We start from the raw sequence: 19407 nt of genomic DNA, 5'->3' as shown, positions 1-19407 counted from the left end.
AGCAACAGTTGATGGGTCGAATCGAGCGAAAGTTGAAGGAAATGGATGTATCGGTCTGCCGGGACATGGTTTTGAACGTTCGAAGTATACTACGAAAAATAGAAGACAACGGTCCGTTAAGTGTACTGTAAATATGCTTTTCGATTTTTAATAAATAAAGGTTTCCACCACAAAGAGAAATTTTCAATTTGTTTGTTGGTGTTTAAATTGGGTTCGTTTGAATTTAGTCCATAAACTTATGACACATATGTTGTATTACATGACATTACCAACGGTGGATTTTTTTACAATTTTCATTTTTTTTGTCTTGTTACAATTTCCCAACAAATTTTGTACATAATAATACCCTTTATTTATCCATTTAAAAAATGTTGTAGCATAGATAATATTGTAAAGATAATTCTGAGAAAAAAATATATATATTTTATAATTTTTGTTTCCATCTTCAAATAATATTCCGTTCAATTGTATTTGACAACGAACTCTTTAAATACATTACTAAAGTTAATTTTAAAGAAAGTTTTAAATGGAACACGTCATAAGAATGTTTCTTTTTCGTTTATGACTTGGATCATAGTTTCCAGTATTGGTAAAACCGCTAAGGAAATCTTTTTCGTTTAGGCAAAGTTATTTCTTTTTTTTGAGCTCTTCAAAGCGTCTAGATAGGTCATCAAAATCAATCTCATCTTCGTTGTTGTTTCCTTCAGATGATGATGGAACATCCGGTAAATTGTCCAATGGTACATTCGGTAAATTCGACAAATCATCATTAAATGATGGCGGTGCAGACGCTGATGGTGGTGGCGGTGACATCTTTGATCTTGGCTGTGGCTTTGGGGTGTTATTCAAATTCTACAAATGAACAATAGATTGATGAACCAATGATTTAAAAAAATATATAACCAGTATCAATTATTATATAAAGTGAAAACGTTGATTCCCAGATCTATTTTGTTTTTCATTTTAGTATGGTGTACGTATTGCTACCTGATCAACGGGTGGATTAGGTTTGCCAATAGTTGAATAGGATGGTGGTCTTGGTTGAATCGAGCGAAACTAATGTGTGCATGCATATTTATAAATCATGTGCAACCAAAGAATGTACATGCCATACGGAAAACAATATGGGTGAGGAAGAAAAAAAAAAACGTGCAGAACCGAAAAAGAAGCAAAAAGAACAGAACAAAAATAAAATAAAATAAAAATTAGGATTAAATTTAAATATCATCCTTACTTGAACATCATCGTCCGGATGAACTGAATAAGGAGGTGGAAAATTACTATTTTCTCCCTACAATATTTACATCAGCCGCCGGCACAAAACAGATATTCATTATTTTATTTGAAAAATAAAAAAAAATGGGCATGCAAAATAGAAAACAAAATTGATATTAGATACAAAACAATTTTGGTCAATCGTTGTGCAAATATATAAAAAAACCACAAAATTATTACTAAAATTACATACCGATAAAAATTGAGTGTTCAAATCCTTTTTCTCTTGATCCAATGGGGGATACGGTGGAATATTGTAATTGAATGGCGGAGCACTGTGAGTTGAACTGCTGCCCGGTGTTGGATAGTTGAAAGCGGTTTGCTGAGGCAACACTGGCAAGGCTGGTGGCTGTGGAAAATCAATGAAACCCATTGGTGGTTGAGCATTTCCACCTCCTCCCCCACCACCCAAATTATTGCTGCCCGGTTGCAAATCAATAAGCATACCATCTAAACCTAGTATCGAAAACAATGAAAAATCATTTCAAGATCGCTTTTAGCGAATTAAATCAAAGGAAAACAAATGCTTACCAAGTGGACGACCTTCTTCTTTCATTACTTGTGGATCTGGCTCATATTCAATATTATAGATTTTTGCAATTTCGATTAAATACCTGAACAAAATTATATGGAATATTATGCGTTAATATTTATGAAATCCTTATAATTATGAAAACTTTACTTTTCAACCAATAATTTTGGTGGTGCTTGTATGGACAATTTGTGCATAAGTTTTTCGGAAACTGTATGTTCACCAGTGGCTGTTCGGGCTTTTTCAGCATATTCTTTACCATATTTCGTGGTCAATATATCGGCAATGACACGCAACTCTTCAACTTCTGCTTGTAGTCTGGGTGAAACCCAAATTAAACTGGCCACTGGTTCAGCAATATTCTCATCCAATTCTTTCATTTGCTGCAATAGACCATATCTTGCCAGCAATAAATCGCAATACATTTCAACGACTTCCATGCCTTCAACCAAATAATCTTCGCGAATGATGTGTTCAACGCGAATTTTGGCTCGTTCAATTTTGCCCGTGCTCAGATAATCGGCAATCTCTTTACGCGATTTCTGTGCCAGTTCGGTTTTTTTCTTTTCCAATAATCTCAGGCGATTTACAGCTAATCGAAGATTTGTCTTCAATTTCGAATAGTTTGGACCACTTGAAAACATTTTTGCCTTTTTTTTAGTTACACAATATTTTTTTATTTTATATAATTAATAATTTGATTACTTTCAATTAATATTTTATATCGATGCTATGCGACAAACAAACTATATACAATCGAATTATCAAAAGAAAAACTAAATTGAAGTGATGAAATAAAAAAATGGTTGTAAATTTGTTCAATAAATTAATCACTACTGAATCTAAATGTTTTCATCAGTATGACGCATCGTATGAGCAGAAATAGAAAACAATAGTATTCGCGTATGTATTTACTTAAAATGATATAGTGATTTCATATGGAACTGTCAAATGAAGAGGGGAAACCAAAATTAATTTAAAACAAATCAAAATATAAAATGTCGTTAAAAAAATATTGATTCAACTCTGTATGCTAAAATTTTATTTTTTGCTTCGTATCAGTTAATTGGTAATTTCCATTATCATGTTCAAGCGAAAAGCAACATTTTCATTTGATTAGAAAAAATGTTTTGTGATTATTCGACAGAGTTTGCAACAATGTGTCAAATGTCATATCATATCGGTCAGGTAGAGTGCGCTGTTTTACACGCATGCATAGCAACATTTATCTGGATTTGAATAACATTCATCATCCAGATGAGAGTTTTTTTCTTTCGGATATTCCAAGTGAATTGAATTAAATTAATTTTCTGTACAAATTAAACACAATGGCAAACAAAAGCGTTGAGAATATAAAACGAATTGCAAAATATTTGAAGGTAGTGCCCGGAACGATTGCTATCAATAATGAAAAGGTAAACAAAATCGCTTTTTTGCACTTTTTGCATTAAACATAACCTTAATCATTTTGAATCAATGGACATATTTACTTTTTTTTGTGTTCACATACATAGGTGATTTGTCGGAAGACAAAAGATCAAACGCTGTCTGGATACACAACAATCATTTCGGCAATGGGCCGTGAGAGTAAGATAAATAGTTTTGCTACAAGTGATTTGCTGACGCAATGTTTAATTGTGCAATGGTTCGATTATGCTGTACTATTTATTGATCCAGCCATTGAATCCAAAGCATCAACAGAGCTAGTTTTACAGGTACTGCATCAATGGATGATGATTCTTTACAGAAATATGATCAATTTTATTTATCCGGATGACATTTTATGACTGTTTTTAACAATAGGAATTGAACGACTATCTACGAACACGATCTTATTTGGTTGGACAAAGTCTATCACTCGCTGACGTAGTCGTTTTTTATTCATTATCCACAATCATGAACTCGATTACACCTGCAACCAAAGAAAAGTACATTGATGTATCGCGATGGTTTGACCACTTGCAGAAAAATGGCGAAGTTCGACAGAATTTACCACTCGTCAATTTATCGACTATTTATTTACACGGATGGGCAACAGGCACGCATATGTAATTGTAATTCATACTGATTCACCGATACATAACGATCATTTTTTTTTGTTCATTTGAATTGAATACCAAGATCTTTAAAAGCAAAACATTCTGTATTGAACAATTCAGTATAGATATTTGCCATTTTTTTATCACCTATAATAGAAAAATCAATAAATTGAAAACACGCTTGATGAAATTATAATAAATTTGCTGTATATTCATTTTTCAATTGTTTTCGATTTATAATGGTTTTTTTCTTAACCCAACGTTAACATATTAAATTATTATCAAATAATTTAACTCTGAATAAATAATATATAAATGAATTTAAACACTCATTTTCTGTTTCAAGTATTGGATTTGTTTAACAAGTGTGTATGTGTATGTAAGTTTTTATGGAACTTATAAAGTGTTCATTGAGATTTTGAGTCACCGTTCTTATTGATGTCATCAATATTGGCATCATTCTTCAATTTGTGCAAGATTAACTGCAACGTTCTACCTAAGGGGAGAATCACAAAAGAAAAGAATAAAATTTAAAATAATCGATAAGTAATCGGAACGTTCTACCATTTCTTCCATACGGATCGTCTGGGATCATAATAAAGTCATCAAGCCATGAAAAACCAACCACACGTTGCTTGATGATTTCATTCCACTCTGAGATTGAATAAATAAAAGAAAAGAAGATTCAATAAAATTCATGTGAATACAAACGTCCAATTGAAAAATAATATAAAAAAAGATATATAGCCATTTTGACGATAAGAGATTTTGCATCAAATTTTAATACATACCATCGTCTTCATTCAATAAATCGGCATAGTTGTCATTCGAAATGATAGCCCCTTTCATTAATTTTGCGGCTTGCAAAACAAATCTATCATCATATGATGTCGAACGTTGATCTGTTTTGATTCGATCATTTATAAATGAAATGACATTCCAAAGCAATTAATAAATAATAATAAAATAAATTTACAGAGAATTTATTTATAATATTACCTGGTAAATTTTTGCATGGTGATTTTATCAATTTTGTATGTTTATCCATTCGTTGCAATGCAAGCGGATCACTTGATCGATTAATTCTGTAATCAATGGAAATATTAATCATGACCGTTGAAAAGTTGTTGTAAAATTATGACCGTCTTCGCTTACCTATTTGATGGAATAACAATTCTTACGATATGGCCGCGATTCTCAAAGTATTTCATGCATAATTCAAGACCTTTCACTGAATAAAGGCCTTTCTTGCCGATTGCTTCTCCGTGTGAGAATGCAACGTTGCTACCGTCAATGATAATCACACGTTTTTCAAACAGTTCAGGCTTTTCGGCGAACATCTTCTTTTCTTTTTCATATTCAAGAATAATTTTCTTCTTGGCGACCGCCTTTTCTGCAGCGGTGGCTGAAGTTGTTGTTGCTATTGCCGTACCAGATGTCGATGACGACGATGTCGATGACGATGAAGCGGTGGCTGTGTTAACAGAATTGTTTAAACGATTTGGATCGAATCGATTGATTCGATTTTTCCGTTGCTCTAAAATTTTATTCGAAATGTTTGCCTGAATGACTCGATTCTTTTCTCTCTTTCGTTCCTTCTTCCTTTTGGCCCGAGTAGATTTTGACTGAGTTTAAAAATCAAATTTTCTTTTATTCAGATTTAAAACAAAACAAAATCAAATTAAATCCAAACTTACCCCGTTCCGATTTGAATTGTCGCCTGAAAGCGAAATGAAATTTTTTGCACGAAGTAGATTAATTCGGTTACGATTTTGGTGGTCCAGTGTTTCGGAAACAAAAACAACCGAGTCATCTTCATCTGAAATGGTATCGTTTACAACGATGACATCCGATGGTTCGTTGCGGCTTCGTTTTAATGCTGGTTCATTTTTTTCGATTTCATTTGATGCTTTGCGTTTGTTCATTTTTTGTGCATTTTCAAGACTTGCATTTATCATTTGCGATTTGGCCGTTTCCGAAGCGATTGGTGATGTTTTACCAATGCTAACCTGACGCGATATATCATTAACACCCGTTGAATTGATTGTAATACATAAATTGTTTGCTTGTGATGGAGCACAGGTATCGTTTGATAAATTTTCCGGGCTCGCTTCCATCTCATCACAGGATCCATTTAGGTGAGTCGATGATAACAATGGATTTGGTGCAAATGAATTATCGAAATTCACATTATTTTCTTTATTTTGAAAGGTTATTTGGATTTTTTTCGCCATATTTTGATAATTATTTGTACTTGACGCACAATTGATTTCGTAAATAGGTGCTTCAGAATCTGTACAACCAGGTGTTTTATCTTCAAAAAACCATGGTATTTCTTCTGGTGGCTGTAAATTCGATTCGGTAGTTACTTCATTCGATGACAATGAATTGTTTTTGTTCGGCGTTTGATTTGGCACAACGATGACAGTACCATTGATATCACTAGCATCAATTGAGTTAACGGTACTCTTTATTGTTTCACTTGTCTCGTTCTGTATGTTTGGTCGTGCACTTTGTTCGCTTGATTCGTTTATAAAATCGTCATCAAGTACAATAAGAGGTGTCACTTGTTCAATAATCTCACAATCTGACTCTGAGTGTGAATTCGAATTTTCGTTTCTATTACGAATTGATTGTTTTTTCTCCGGTGAGATTTCAATAATTGATATCGATTGGTGGGAATTTCTTGATTTGTCGGCTACAGTTGTATTGTTGAGAGTTTCCAATGGTAGATGTTTTGGTGTTTTCTTAGTACGTGATTTGTTTAGTTTCTTGTCCAATGATCGCTGTTTTCTTTGCTGTTAATGTTACATATACAAAATAATTGTCGATCTATAAAATAAAAATGCAAAAAATTGCTCACCTTCCGTGATTGCAATAAAACAGACGTTTGATTTCTAGATGTCAAACTTTGATTTATCTTGGGAGAAAACGAAAAGAAAAAGAAATATTTCGAATCCATTTAAATGAATTTGTTGCAACTGAATTTGGCAAGGGATCAATGGTCAGTCAATGGAGAACAGTAGAAAAAAAAAACTCTGAATGGCAATCTTACCCGAAATACTTACAGTTTCACGCCAAATTGTGGCTGTTTGCATTGTCAATGGTCACATGTTCGGTGACAACACTCATTTTTGCATCATCATCATGTTGAAATGATTGACATACAACTTCCGTCCTTTGGTGATTTGGTTTTCAGTTCTCTTCAATGCGATGTTACAAAGCACTTAACAATCGCATGCGGCCAATTGTCCAATTTTATTGACCGGTAACAATGAGTGTTCGTATGAAATCCAATTTCAATAAACAGTTTACACAATTCAAATTCCATGTCAGTGTAACATAAAATCGATTCGAGCAAACGAAATATTGGATTCATACGCAATGACAACAATTACAGCGACACAACTATATCTGACAATATTTAATAGACAATCGTTTTTCTTCTTCTTTCACTTACCTGATTGTACGATCAATACAGAAGAACAACTTAATTTCTAATAGACAAACATTGATTACTTCTTGTAGAAATTTTTATTCATCACACGCAATTAAATATATATTTTTTTTTCGAGATGCAAGAGATACAAAGAATGTTTTACATCTTTAATTTGATTTGAATTTAATGAACACACAGAATATAGAATCAAATAATCAAACAATACTACTTCATGAAAGAACAAGCAACAACTGCACGTGTTTTGTCCAAACCGGTGACGATTTGCAGTGCTCGCACCGTTATACTACACAAAGACTCAATTTTTCAATTCTGCTATCTCCTGTTTGATATTTGCTCGTGCCGAAACTTCGAATCGTTCACCAATACATGAGACCGAATATATTTGTGGGATTTGTAAAAATGTTTCTAAAATCTAACGGAATCAGTTTTGCGAAAGAGAGATAGAGAGAGAGAGAGAGAGAAGGAGAGAATAAAAACGATGCGTTAGCATAATGCAATATGCTGATATAGCTTAAAGAAAAAAAAAACACTCACTCTCAGTCGTGTTTTTTTGTATGTCGTTTCATCCAAATGAGAATATTCACTTTGTGTTGCCTGTTGATATTCTTTATATTCACTTGATGACGAACTAAGCATCGCATCCACATAACATCGAGATGGAGAGAGAGAGGATAGCCATGACAATGAATATAATGTAAACAAAATACGAAAAGGCAGAATTTAATCGATTAATTCAATTTACCCCAAAACAATCAAATCCAAATCCTGATACAGTAAAATATCTTCCGCATTTCCGGAGAACGTTTTACTTGAATCGCCCAACAAATAACATACCGAATCAAGGAGTTTTATCTAAAATGTAAACCACAGTTAATCTTACAATCCGAATTCGGTTGTGAATCAAACTTACATTGTCAATGTTTGCTGCATTGTAAAATTCACGGAATGCCGCACAATTTGTTCCACTACAATCAGTTTTCAGATCAAAGTTATAATACTGGAAAACTATTGCAAATGCTAAATAGTCGGAATACTGAACGGATTGACCGAATGCCCGTAGCAAATCACACTTTTTATTTAAAACATTTAGATTATGGTAGATTCGATGCGATTCAGTGCTATATTTTGTTTTAACGTTGTTCAGCCAAGTTTTTGCGAGTTCTTGTGGAATATTTTGATTTTCACACGATTGATTCCAAATTTCTTCTAATCCTGACATAGTTTTTTTCTCTCGTTTATTTACTGGTATTATTAAATATTTTTTTATTTTGGCGGCGCCGTCCAAATGTCAAACTAAACGTATGGGATTAATGTAGCAATGGGAAAAATCGATTTCTATTATGGATCGAGCATGATGCAAACATGATTCATACATTAAATGTGTGTCAGTCGTTAGGACATGCGTTCAACAGGAGAAAACAAATAAAAAGAGAGGGTCTTTGTGTGAGCGACAACCAATACGCTTAATGTTTTGCGCTCCGTCTGACATTGTTAATTTTTAACCTCAAATTAATTCAAATCACCTAGCGTCGACAATTATCGATATGATAACAACTTAAACCAATGAAAGAAAATTGAATCTTTTGAAAAGATGAAATGTGGATTACCTTTGATTTTTTTCTTTGACGTTTATTCTTGCTTCTTGCCATTACTGTAAATGTTTGGATTTCTTTTTGTTTTATCCGACCGAGTAAAAAAATTGTTTTTTCTACGCAAAATTTAAATTACAATCAGATTGTTCTTGATTTTATTTTTCTTTTTACACTTTATTTAATTGTTACATTAAACAATAATTTTATCTGTCAAAGTATTGTTCGAAAAACACGAGGAAATCCACGACCATCTGACAGTTGACACTCATTACTGAACAACAATAGCAATGTATTGAACGCATTCATATACATGTACACATAAACACACATACACATGTACGCACCATAAATAAAACGTCAGAAAAAGGTGCATATATTGCTTGTGATCACAAGTATTGAATGACGTTGTTTTACTTGTCATCGACAGCTAAATTAGATATTGAAGAAGGGAAAAAAATATTTTTTTTTGTTAATAGATTCATTATCGTCAATTGTAATTTATGTGTAAACATAAGTCATAAGTCAAATTGCAAATAAAAACGAAAAATTGTTTCATTAAATACGCAACAAGGGCAGAGAAGAATCATACAAAATGCTGTTAAATAAATGGAAAATAGTTGAAAATCATAAATTAGTATTAAATATTTATTTCATAGTGTTATGTTATTTCACTAGCTTTATAAAATGTGAAACTCTTGTGGAAGAATACGAAACGAATAGTGGTTTATATTCGATTGAAGGCAAAGTATATGCACCGGAAATTTATTCAATCAACGATTTTAATTGGCAACGTGATACAGTTATTACGATAAACAATGGCGAATATTCGGGTTTTCTCAAAGAAGATGGCACATTTGCCCTGAATGGCATTCCATCGGGTAGCTATGTGGTCGAAGTATCAAATCCAGACTATTATTATGAATCGGTAAATGAACATTATTATTTTCTAAAATCCAGAGAAAAAAAATGTATTGGCTAATATTTGACGTTTGATTGTATGAATTAGGTTCGAGTTGAAATCAATCCGAAGGGCAAGTTCCGAGCACGCAAACTGAATTACGTTCAACCATCGCAGGTCGTACAAGTTCCATATCCATTAAAATTGAAAGCTCTCACTCGATTCAAGTACTTCCAAACACGCGAACAATGGAAGGTCTGTATTCAGTGCTATGGTTAACCAAATTTTTTTTATATAGAAACTTTTTTTTAATTTTGCAAATTATTTTCAATTGTTTTTCAGATTACCGATTTCTTGTTTAGCCCAATGATTCTGATGATGGTGTTGCCATTAATTCTCATGGTCATTTTGCCACGCATGATGAACGATCCAGAGACGAAAAAAGAAATGGAAAACATGAATTTGAACAAAATTTCAAGTGAAATGCCCGAAATTAGCGAAATGATTACATCATTTTTCACTGGCGGTGCAAAACCGATAAAAAAAGATGATAAATCAAAATCCAGTTCATCGAAACTGTCAAAGAAACAACGTAATTAATTACCACCACGATACAATACATCTTTTTGTTTGCGATTCATAATTTTTTTTCTTCGTTTGTTTGTTTAATAGACTAGCTCTTCAACACGCCATTGAACTTAAGAAATATCCCAAATGTTAAATCGTGTTTTATTAGTTTAAAAAAATTTAAAATTAGAATGAAAACCAAACAAACAAACTAGTACCAGCTCGAACACAACCGAGATACTTCAAAATAATCCGCTTCTATGATAAAAAAATTCCCAATAGATATAATAGCGAGACGCATTCAAATTAACTGACAGCGATACATGGTTAATTTTCAAAATTATGCGTTCTTTCCTAGCAGTGCTATTTTCCTAGCAGCTCCTAGGCGATATTTGTGCAAAACGCATATGAACAGCGACTTTATGATACAATTCTGAACAAAATGTTTCGAATGCAGAACAATAGACTTAGTGATTTTCGTATTTTGTTTATATAAACAAATCAATAGGTCTTCAAAATTCCAAACATTTCGTCCGGAATTGTCGGAAATCATAAAGTCCTTTTCCTTGTCCGTTGTTCACAAATTTCACCTATGAATTGGACCCGCGAAAATGGCACTGTTATAGCCTGTAACCACAATCTATTCATTGATTCTTTCCGACAAGTCTCTGGCAAAAATAGCTGAAAACAAAATTAAATTTTCCGTAAATTTGCTTTCGTCATAAAATTTCGAAAAAACAACAATGTCCCGAAAACCGGGATTCCTTGATTAGTTGTAAATTTTGATCACACAGTTTAGTTTATCATAATTTTTCTTCTCCCCTAATTTAAAAATGGTTAAAGCGAGTTCGTTTGTAGTACTTTGTAAAAAAAAACACAACATAGTTAAATCTATAAAAAAAACCATTCACATGAATTAGAAAAAAAAAACAATAAAATATTTTGCAAAGACCGAGTGTATTGATACATTTTTTTAAATTGCAAATTGTATTTAATATCAAAGTTAGGTAATTTATTGTTGTGATTGAGTATGTAAATGAATTTAATAAACGTAAACGCAAACTCGTTGTGAGTTAAGTCTACTGAACAAAAAAAAAAAAAAACCAAACAATTGCATTTTGTTGTATGAATTTTCAATGAAAAAGAAATTGTACGTTTAAAAACTATTAAGAAATTATCTTGTTTTTACAATTACATTTTTTTTTTCAATTGCGGAAAGCAAATGAAAACTGATTCTTTCTTTTCATAAGCTCATCAGAATAGGAACAGCAAGTCAATCATGATCAATTATGCAAATTACTTTTTCATCATTGTCATCATTGTCATCGTCGTCGTTATGTATAAAAGGGCGATGAAATGATTGATCGATTTCAGTTTCGAGCGACGACTGTCATTATAAATCATTTTACTTTCGTCTGACATGCGATTCGATTGCTCAATTTTCGTTCTCGTTGCCTTTGGCTATACTGCCATCGGGTCGTCGCAACAACAACAGGATGCTTTCATCGCAAAATATTTGGATTTAGTAAATGTATATTTTGATCATCGGCATGTTTCCATTCTAACTCAATTTACCTGCTTTTCGATGTGTAATTACTAAGTTAACCACTGTTAGCGTGAAGAAATATAAATTTTCACTAAAGTATTTCGTTTTTTCTTTCTTCTGAACCAAATTAAAGCACAACGTGCATATGTTAGTGCAAAATTATCAGCCAAATCTTTTCAATTGCGTCACATTACACATTTCAATAGTATTTTACGTTTGATTGATACGCCGCGTCACACCACGCAGGGATTCGTGGTTGATATTTCTTGCGACAATTTTCTTACCATTTTCACGCAAGTGTGTTTATAAATTGTGTTGCATTTCGATTTCATTGAATCAACCCATTCAATTAATTTTAGGAAGACTTTAAAATCATCTTTAAAAATAACAATTTTTGGCTTTTCGTTGATTTTGAGGATGATCAAATAGATTTGCTCGTAAGTTTTATGTTTTTTATTATTTTACAAAATGATATAATCGCATAGAAAATGAACGATTCAAATAAATATTTTTCAAAAGACCGATCGCCAGAATTGGTTGACCACCCTTGACATGTTACCAATAAGTGAAGCAATGTTTGCAAAGCGTTTTCGCAACATTTCGGATCCAGCAATCGATTGGATTTTATTCGATATTTATAAAATTGCTCCCCATTTTCCGCTTGAAGTATCGATATATGGTCATGTGTTCAATAAAAATACCATCATCAATGTGAACGCAGACAATAAAATGACGAAAACCCAATGGATTCAAGTTACTGATAAATTTACCAGCAAATCCAATAGAGATGATCTTATGGGTCTTCAATTGAAATGTGGCCTTGTGGTTTGTATAAAAAATCAATATCATCTTCTCTTTATCACACTTTGTGATAAGTGTCAATTCGTATCAATCTATGTAGTCCACTAAATTTTTATCTGTTGAATATAGATGTAGTGATAAGTTCAAATACTTAGCAATAAATTAAATCAATCAATCACATCAAATAAATGTTCGTTCAAACGTAGATTGCTTATCCTGAGAGATACACGTATTTAGAAGATCCAAAAGTTGAAAATGTTGATATATTCACTAAAGGAACAGCGTCAGTTGCAGCAAATATGAGAGAAAATTTAAATATGAGGTTAATATCAATTGCAAAGCTTAAAAAACCGCACTGTCAATAGTTTTACTTTAATTGCATGTCAACTCTGTGCGAGTGAGAGATCGAGAGAAATGCTTTTTCTGTGATTTTTTTTCAGCTGTGATATTATTCAAATGGATTCATATGGATGGAATATAAACGGCACATTCAATGGTGTAATGGGTTTGTTTCAACAAAAACGTATTCAAATGCTTTCTCATGCCACAATAATGCGTGAAGACCGTTTGGTAAATGAACAAAATAACATGAGCATTGCTATTTTGTAAAATGTATTGCTTGTGTATTTTAGGCAGCTGTTGAATTTACCGGGGAAGTTTTTGTTATCGAGTAATATATTTTGTTAGAAATTGATTGTTCTAATTAAATGCAATTTTTCAAAACTTAATGTAACAAAATCGAAGTGTAGAAATATCTAAAAAAATGTAGTGATAGCTTATGCTGATGATGGATCCAATATCTTTTTAGGACACCAATTATTTTTCGCCAACCACCCCTTTCCACCATTTCCAATATTTTCGTGCTACCATTAGTATGTAAATGTTTTGCTATTTTATTTATTTTATTTTTTTCAAACACGAAAAAGACAATTTTCACAAAAGCAAAATAAAAACTCGAAAATCAATTTCAATTTAGGATACGCAGGTGTGGCGATGTTGTTTTGTAATAATGATAATTTCAATCATAGTAATGTACACGCAATTCGCGTGTGTGCATGCATCGCTGCGGGCTCGGATGTCGACATACGATGTTGTAACTTTTGTATGGGGCGCCGTTTGTCAACAGGGTACACACTTGGTTATTTCAACTACATCGGGTCGATTTGTCATGATAACAACATTTTTGGCTACGCTTGCAATTTTCACATCATATTCAGGTTTTTCATAGAATCATTTCCGAATTTTATTTTAAATGAATTGAAAAAAAAATAATTTTCACAAGAGAGCCACTTTTCAAGTGCTATTAAAACAACAACTGAGTTATAATAACAATTTATTTATTTGTTAAAATTAAATGATATTGATTTTATTTTTTTAAATCAATATGCAGCAAGTATTGTGGCATTGCTTCAAAGTCCAAGCCATTTAATTCGGGACATAAATGGTAAATTGCGTTTTTCCCATCCAATGAAAAAATATATATATTATTTTGTTCGCAATAGATTTATTGAATTCACCATTGAAAATGGCACTTCAAGAAGCTGGATACAATCGGTACAATTATTTGGTGGAAAATATTACACTGCTTCAAACAGTTTATGAGAAAAAAATTAAGCCCGAGGGAGATAAAGGTTGGGTAAGTAAAAAATGTAAGTTATTGCTTACATATCATTAGGAGTCATTTCATTTTAATTTGTTTAATTTCCACTTTTTCACATTATTTACCATTTCGATTATTTGTGATTCTATCCTACAAGGTAAGTATTTCTATTAATTAGAGATAGCATCATCTTTCATACATTCAACAATGTTCTACATATACATGGATAAATATAATTTACCTCAAAAAGATTTACGATCCGTTTGTGGGGGTTGAGAAAATCCGTACACAATTATTTGCTTTCCAAGTTGAAGCAGCGTCAGCTTACAAGGCTGTCGCTCAAACCTATACCGAAAGTGAAAAATGCAGTTTAAGTGAAATCCATGTATTGCGATTGGCTGTTACTACTGTAACGGTTGAACGAAACAGCCCATATAAAGAGCTGGTTAAGCGAAGGTAATTCAAAAGATTATCCACATTTAAAAAAATAAATAAATAAATAAATAAATAAAAGAAGATATTTGAAAAATGCGCATACACTACACACAAATAATGTTTATGCAGGCTTCGATGGCAACGAGAAAATGGATTAATGAACAAGTATAAGCGCAGATGGTTTCCAAAGAAGCCCATTTGTGAGGGTGGTGCACGAGGATTCATGACGGTTGGATTACAAGAAGTTAAACCAGCTTTATATCTTTTACTTATCGGCACATCATTGTCGTTGGCATTTTTATTATTGGAAATTGTTATTTACTATTTAATACGGTTTAATAAGAAGAAAATTAAGAAAGTACATCGTACAAGTGAAACAATCATTAAAAAGTATTGGACAGATGTTCAAAATAAACATTGACAATGAAATTTAAAATTGTGCACGTCACTTGAATTTGTTGTTCAATTGTTGTTGTTTGTCAGCTGTCAACGATTACAATTTTCTCTTTAGTTCAACATAAAATGTCCATCAATTTGCTTGTCAACTGTTATATTATTTATGCAAAGTACTTGTCGATTTGTGTATGAAATTCGATTATAAATAGGACTCACAGTTAACATTTGACACATTTTCCGATATTTGTATATATAGAGTATGCCACAGCATAAACCATATATATAGGTATAGACATATACATATAACCAATGATCACAAATCAATTTACAAGCATAATAAAAATGAAAGTATCGAATATTGTCCCATTTTACGGTTTGTTCATTGTATTGAATTTTCGTTTGGAATCGAATGCTATTCAGGTTAAGAATTATTTAGATATTATATCGATATATTCAAAGTTTCGGCACATTGGGGCATGGACTCATCTTAACTGTTTTGAATTCAGTAAGTTACAATATGGCTATGGATTATTTCGCATTTATATATAGTATACATTATAAATCATATGATTCGAATTTTGTGCAGCGGACAGAGTGAAAATTTCAGCACAACTTTCGGCTTCATTGAATATACAATCGAGACATGTGACTGATTTTCAAAACATTCCACGATTACTAGATACATCAATGTATGCTGTACACGGGTATGCGGTCGACATCAAATGCAAGCACACTCTGGCCATATTTCAACAGGCAAGAACTTTTTTCAACACACTATCCTAGTTCTGAATGCATAATTCTGTACATATACCTTGTACTTCGCATGCATTCACAAAGTTCTTTTCTTATTTCTTTTTTTTCTTCTAAAAAATAAAATAAAATGTATATCTTAGGAAAACCAAGCGCTTTTGTTTCTAAACAAGAATTTTTGGCTTTTCTTCGACGCACCAAATGGAAAGTCTGGTGAAATATCTGTACGTTAGAAATTTCATTTTCCATATGCGAAGTTCACTCTGCGAAGTATGGTATGACGTGATTTTATGAAATATTATTATACATAGTTACAGGCAAAATATTTACTTGAATCGATCGATATATTGCCAATAAGTGAAGCTCTGGTGGTACAATTCGATGAGCCATCTGCAAAATATCTTTTCATTGATGTATACAAAGTTGGAAAAAACTACATGTTAGAAGTATCGATGTTTGGTGCAGCATTTTCACAAAATTCAAGCGAATTGGAAGTGACAAAAAAGTTTCACACAAAATTAACACGAAAAAATTTAAAAGGGATTGAACTTCGTTGCGCTCTGGTTGTGAGTATAATGTATTATTGAAGATATAAGCGCAATAACAAAGAAAAAGCAAAGTTTCTTTGAAGAAATTCATTATGGATATGAAAAAAAGTTTCATTAAAAAAAAAAATCTTTTTTAAGATTTCATTTCCGGAAAAATTTACATATATGTCAGATCCACGTAATGCTAATGTTGATGTTGCCACCAAATCAACGTACCCGATGATGATAAATTTGGGGTTTGATTTAAATTATACGTAAGCTTTTTGAAAACTTTTTGTAAAACAAAACACACATACACACCGTGGAAAATGCGTATGGTTTTTTTTATCATTTTTTCATTCCGTTGAACATCTACATACAACTCTGTTTCGCACTGCATCTTTTGATTTTATTCAATATGGTTAAGAAGAAGAGTTGAAACAGTTCGTAGCAACTACTACCCCTTGGCACACTCACACACATTGCTGACAAAAGAACACTGATTTTTCTTTAAAACCAAAACTGTTCAGGTGTAACGTTTTACAAACCGATTCATATGGATGGTTAGTAAATGGGACATGGGATGGAGTGATGGCCTTATATGCCAAAGACAAGGTCGACTTATTACTTCACCAAACTTCAATGCGTGTAGATAGAATGCAATACGTCGAATTCACTACTGATTTGTTTCCAATTGTGTGAGTAAAGGATATGTTTTTATTCTCTTTTTCGTAATAAGACAAACCGGTATTTATAAAAATGTTTTTTTTCTTTTTAGCGTACCAATTATATATCGTCAACCGAAACTCGCTTCCATAAGCAATATTTTTGTGCTGCCACTCCGTTTTGATGTTTGGCTAGCGTGTCTAGTTTCAATGTCGATTATTTGGTTGTCGATGCTATCGCAATATGTTTACCCGGAAATACGAGAGCGAATGTCATATCTCGATATCTGTGGATTTATCTGTGGAGCAGTTACCCAGCAAGGGACACATTTAATTATGTCAAAAATCAGCGGCCGCATTATTGTTTTATCCACATTTCTTCTGTCATTGTTCGTGTTTATTTCGTATTCGGCAAATATTCTCGTTCTGCTACAGAGTCCAAGCAACGCAATTAAAAATATTGATGGTTGATCTTGTGTTCTTATCATTGGTCGAAATCATGTTAATAAGTTACAATTTACTTTATTCATTTTATCAGATTTAATAGCATCGCCAATGAAATTGGCCCTGCAGGACGTACGTTATGCACGTTTTATATTCAAATACGAAAATAAGGGCCTTTTAAAAAGAGTTTACGAAACAAAATTGAAACCTTTTGGTGAAAACGCATGGATATATGACCCAGCCGTTGGCGTTGAACGAGTTCGTCGAGAATTGTTTGCATTTCAGTTGGAAGCAAGCACTGCTTATAAATTGATTTCAGAAACTTTCACCGACGATGAAAAATGTAGCCTAGCCGAAATAACAATATTACATGTACCAAGATTGACAATTACAATCGCTCGGAATAGGTAAGCAATTTTTTATTTATTTAATCAATGCAAAGCTTGTTTTTTTTTGTTTATGTTTATAAATAGCCCCTACAAGGAATTATTCAGACAACGGTAAACATGACATTGACGTTCTTCCTTTTTCACATTGAATTCATAATTTTTTCGACATTTTAGGCTTGCTTTTCAAGGTGAGAATGGGCTCAAGGCACGCGAAAACATAAGATGGTTTCCAAAGAAGCCAATTTGTGAAAACAGTGCATCTAAATTGAAATCAGTTGGTCTTGTTGAAATAAAATCGGCTCTATTAATTTTAATAATTGGTTCAGGCATTTCTCTGTTCATTTTTTTGCTTGAGATTATTATGTATAAATTGTTAAAAAATCGTAACTCAAACAATACTTTTTTTACTTATACCTGTAATATGTGACTCTAATTTCAAAATATATTGGTAGTGCAACTTAAAAATGTCTTTTTTTTTTGTAAAAATAAAACTTTATTTCATAAATTCTGTAAATAACATGTCATTCAAAGTATTGGCCATCGGAAGCTATAACCTTTTCCCATCTTTCTGGCAGCATATGGATTCCGCGCCAAAAGAACTGCTCATTTTTTGAGGTTAGGAAAGAATCAATCCAATTTTTGATACCTTCAATTGAAGTGAAGCGTATTCCAGACAAGGCATTCTGCATCGATCGAAACAAGTGATAATCAGAAGGGGCAATGTCTGGGCTATACGGCGGGTGGGGCAAAAGTTTCCATCCACTATTTTCCAAATATCTTTTAACCGGTTGAGCAATATGAGGCCGAGCGTTGTCATGATGGAAAATTATTGACTCATGTCCGGTCGCATATTCTGGCCGGTTTTCGTTCAATACTCTCTTTAAACGGATCATTTGTGTTCCATACAGGTCTCCCGTGATCGTTACACCCGGTTTTAACAGCTCATAATAGAGGACACCCTTCTGATCCCACCAAATACAGAGCACAATGAATATCGTGCTTGAGCGTTGATTTTGCTCGTTTACCGCGCTTCCCATGCGATTTCTTATGCTTCGGGTTTTCGTAATGAATCCATTTTTCATCACCAGTAACAATTCGATGCAAAAAAGACTTCCTTTTGTGGCGCTCAAGCAGCATTTCAGACATGCAAAATCGTCTTTCAACGTCTCTTGGTTTCAATTCATGTGGTACCCAATTTCCTTGCTTTTGAATGAATCCTAATGCTTTTAAACGTTTTGAAATGGCTTGGTGAGTCATTCCTAATGATTTTGCAAGTTCTTCTTGAGTTTGGCACGAATCTTGATCGAGTAATACCTCCAATTCTTCATCTTCAAACTTTTTTGGGTGCCCAGGTGCTTTTTGTCTTCTGTATCGAAATCACCACCATTCTAACGTCTACAGCATAGTCAGGATAGGCTTCAGTGAGTAAACGATGTGCTTCAGTTGCATTTTTCTTTAAATGGAAGAAACAAATTAAAACTTCCTGCAAAT

At 32.8% G+C, this 19407-nt stretch overlaps 7 protein-coding genes across 12 annotated transcripts; 4 read left to right on the top strand and 3 right to left on the bottom strand.

Annotated features, from left to right (window-relative positions):
• Positions 1–400: 400 nt before the first annotated feature.
• Positions 401–2664, bottom strand: LOC116339298 (IST1 homolog). Of its 3 annotated transcripts, XM_031765094.1 has the most exons (6): positions 1958–2657; positions 1807–1889; positions 1469–1731; positions 1235–1291; positions 988–1056; positions 401–852 (listed from the first exon to the last, which is right to left on the bottom strand). In XM_031765094.1, the coding sequence occupies exons 1-6, from the start codon at positions 2449–2451 to the stop codon at positions 628–630; spliced, it is 1191 nt and encodes a 396-aa protein (XP_031620954.1). In that variant the 5' UTR covers positions 2452–2657; the 3' UTR covers positions 401–627. The 3 variants fall into 3 exon arrangements, with proteins under 3 accessions (XP_031620954.1, XP_031620955.1, XP_031620956.1); XM_031765095.1 differs by lacking the exon at positions 988–1056 and having other exon boundaries at positions 1958–2663; XM_031765096.1 differs by lacking the exons at positions 988–1056; positions 1235–1291 and having other exon boundaries at positions 1958–2664.
• Positions 2665–3005: 341 nt separating this feature from the next.
• Positions 3006–4046, top strand: LOC116339299 (eukaryotic translation elongation factor 1 epsilon-1). Its single transcript, XM_031765098.1, has 3 exons — positions 3006–3222; positions 3322–3522; positions 3611–4046. The coding sequence occupies exons 1-3, from the start codon at positions 3136–3138 to the stop codon at positions 3857–3859; spliced, it is 537 nt and encodes a 178-aa protein (XP_031620958.1). The 5' UTR covers positions 3006–3135; the 3' UTR covers positions 3860–4046.
• A 68-nt stretch (positions 4047–4114) lies between these two features.
• LOC116339295 (NEDD4-binding protein 1-like) lies at positions 4115–7166 on the bottom strand. Its single transcript, XM_031765090.1, has 8 exons — positions 6915–7166; positions 6710–6766; positions 5544–6644; positions 5002–5471; positions 4846–4931; positions 4638–4748; positions 4411–4500; positions 4115–4342 (listed from the first exon to the last, which is right to left on the bottom strand). The coding sequence occupies exons 1-8, from the start codon at positions 6942–6944 to the stop codon at positions 4254–4256; spliced, it is 2034 nt and encodes a 677-aa protein (XP_031620950.1). The 5' UTR covers positions 6945–7166; the 3' UTR covers positions 4115–4253.
• Positions 7167–7365: 199 nt separating this feature from the next.
• LOC116339297 lies at positions 7366–9160 on the bottom strand. 2 transcript variants are annotated; one of them, XM_031765092.1, is made up of 5 exons: positions 8914–9160; positions 8217–8599; positions 8049–8158; positions 7841–7934; positions 7366–7718 (listed from the first exon to the last, which is right to left on the bottom strand). In XM_031765092.1, the coding sequence occupies exons 2-5, from the start codon at positions 8523–8525 to the stop codon at positions 7602–7604; spliced, it is 630 nt and encodes a 209-aa protein (XP_031620952.1). In that variant the 5' UTR covers positions 8526–8599; positions 8914–9160; the 3' UTR covers positions 7366–7601. The 2 variants fall into 2 exon arrangements, with proteins under 2 accessions (XP_031620952.1, XP_031620953.1); XM_031765093.1 differs by having other exon boundaries at positions 8217–8641; positions 8914–8979.
• A 102-nt stretch (positions 9161–9262) lies between these two features.
• On the top strand, positions 9263–11238 carry LOC116339296 (ER membrane protein complex subunit 7 homolog). The gene is made up of 3 exons (XM_031765091.1): positions 9263–9823; positions 9905–10051; positions 10139–11238. The coding sequence occupies exons 1-3, from the start codon at positions 9491–9493 to the stop codon at positions 10394–10396; spliced, it is 738 nt and encodes a 245-aa protein (XP_031620951.1). The 5' UTR covers positions 9263–9490; the 3' UTR covers positions 10397–11238.
• Positions 11239–11628: 390 nt separating this feature from the next.
• Positions 11629–15181, top strand: LOC116339212 (glutamate receptor ionotropic, delta-2-like). 3 transcript variants are annotated; one of them, XM_031764956.1, is made up of 13 exons: positions 11629–11952; positions 12043–12206; positions 12269–12346; positions 12429–12734; positions 12917–13032; positions 13151–13280; positions 13343–13380; positions 13519–13582; positions 13687–13927; positions 14101–14154; positions 14213–14346; positions 14561–14766; positions 14875–15181. In XM_031764956.1, exons 1-13 carry the CDS (start codon positions 11784–11786, stop codon positions 15164–15166), a joined length of 1992 nt encoding a protein of 663 aa, XP_031620816.1. In that variant the 5' UTR covers positions 11629–11783; the 3' UTR covers positions 15167–15181. The 3 variants fall into 3 exon arrangements, with proteins under 3 accessions (XP_031620816.1, XP_031620817.1, XP_031620818.1); XM_031764957.1 differs by having other exon boundaries at positions 11791–11894; XM_031764958.1 differs by having other exon boundaries at positions 11819–11888.
• A 1087-nt stretch (positions 15182–16268) lies between these two features.
• Positions 16269–18343, top strand: LOC116339336 (ionotropic receptor 75a-like). The gene is made up of 7 exons (XM_031765158.1): positions 16269–16457; positions 16578–16693; positions 16949–17116; positions 17197–17549; positions 17622–17934; positions 18001–18027; positions 18091–18343. Exons 1-7 carry the CDS (start codon positions 16329–16331, stop codon positions 18341–18343), a joined length of 1359 nt encoding a protein of 452 aa, XP_031621018.1. The 5' UTR covers positions 16269–16328.
• The last annotated feature ends 1064 nt before the right edge of the window (positions 18344–19407 follow it).

Source organism: Contarinia nasturtii, unplaced genomic scaffold (assembly GCF_009176525.2).
Source record: "Contarinia nasturtii isolate CC-2019 unplaced genomic scaffold, AAFC_CNas_1.1 Cnas_scaffold_493, whole genome shotgun sequence".
Classification (NCBI taxonomy): domain Eukaryota; kingdom Metazoa; phylum Arthropoda; class Insecta; order Diptera; family Cecidomyiidae; genus Contarinia; species Contarinia nasturtii.
The sequence above is the reverse complement of the archived record's forward strand: the minus strand, read 5'-3'. Positions and strand labels throughout refer to the sequence as shown.

Coding starts and splice junctions, on each gene's coding strand:
- LOC116339298 (XM_031765094.1), bottom strand. CDS start 2,451: ATGTTTTCAAGTGGTCCAAACTATTCGAAATTGAAGACAAATCTTCGA. Junction 1,732..1,806: donor AGAAGAAGGTCGTCCACTTG/GTAAGCATTTGT, acceptor TTTCGATACTAG/GTTTAGATGGTATGCTTATT. Junction 1,057..1,234: donor ATCCGGACGATGATGTTCAA/GTAAGGATGATA, acceptor TGCACACATTAG/TTTCGCTCGATTCAACCAAG.
- LOC116339299 (XM_031765098.1), top strand. CDS start 3,136: ATGGCAAACAAAAGCGTTGAGAATATAAAACGAATTGCAAAATATTTG. Junction 3,223..3,321: donor TTGCTATCAATAATGAAAAG/GTAAACAAAATC, acceptor TCACATACATAG/GTGATTTGTCGGAAGACAAA. Junction 3,523..3,610: donor CAACAGAGCTAGTTTTACAG/GTACTGCATCAA, acceptor TTTTAACAATAG/GAATTGAACGACTATCTACG.
- LOC116339295 (XM_031765090.1), bottom strand. CDS start 6,944: ATGCAAACAGCCACAATTTGGCGTGAAACT. Junction 6,767..6,914: donor CCACAATTTGGCGTGAAACT/GTAAGTATTTCG, acceptor TTTTCTCCCAAG/ATAAATCAAAGTTTGACATC. Junction 4,343..4,410: donor CGATCCGTATGGAAGAAATG/GTAGAACGTTCC, acceptor TTCTCCCCTTAG/GTAGAACGTTGCAGTTAATC.
- LOC116339297 (XM_031765092.1), bottom strand. CDS start 8,525: ATGTCAGGATTAGAAGAAATTTGGAATCAATCGTGTGAAAATCAAAAT. Junction 8,159..8,216: donor ATGCAGCAAACATTGACAAT/GTAAGTTTGATT, acceptor TTTACATTTTAG/ATAAAACTCCTTGATTCGGT. Junction 7,719..7,840: donor ACAAAAAAACACGACTGAGA/GTGAGTGTTTTT, acceptor TGATTCCGTTAG/ATTTTAGAAACATTTTTACA.
- LOC116339296 (XM_031765091.1), top strand. CDS start 9,491: ATGCTGTTAAATAAATGGAAAATAGTTGAAAATCATAAATTAGTATTA. Junction 9,824..9,904: donor CAGACTATTATTATGAATCG/GTAAATGAACAT, acceptor TGTATGAATTAG/GTTCGAGTTGAAATCAATCC. Junction 10,052..10,138: donor AAACACGCGAACAATGGAAG/GTCTGTATTCAG, acceptor ATTGTTTTTCAG/ATTACCGATTTCTTGTTTAG.
- LOC116339212 (XM_031764956.1), top strand. CDS start 11,784: ATGCGATTCGATTGCTCAATTTTCGTTCTCGTTGCCTTTGGCTATACT. Junction 11,953..12,042: donor ATTTACCTGCTTTTCGATGT/GTAATTACTAAG, acceptor ACCAAATTAAAG/CACAACGTGCATATGTTAGT. Junction 13,381..13,518: donor GGGGAAGTTTTTGTTATCGA/GTAATATATTTT, acceptor ATATCTTTTTAG/GACACCAATTATTTTTCGCC.
- LOC116339336 (XM_031765158.1), top strand. CDS start 16,329: ATGTTAGAAGTATCGATGTTTGGTGCAGCATTTTCACAAAATTCAAGC. Junction 17,550..17,621: donor CGCAATTAAAAATATTGATG/GTTGATCTTGTG, acceptor TCATTTTATCAG/ATTTAATAGCATCGCCAATG. Junction 17,935..18,000: donor ATTACAATCGCTCGGAATAG/GTAAGCAATTTT, acceptor GTTTATAAATAG/CCCCTACAAGGAATTATTCA.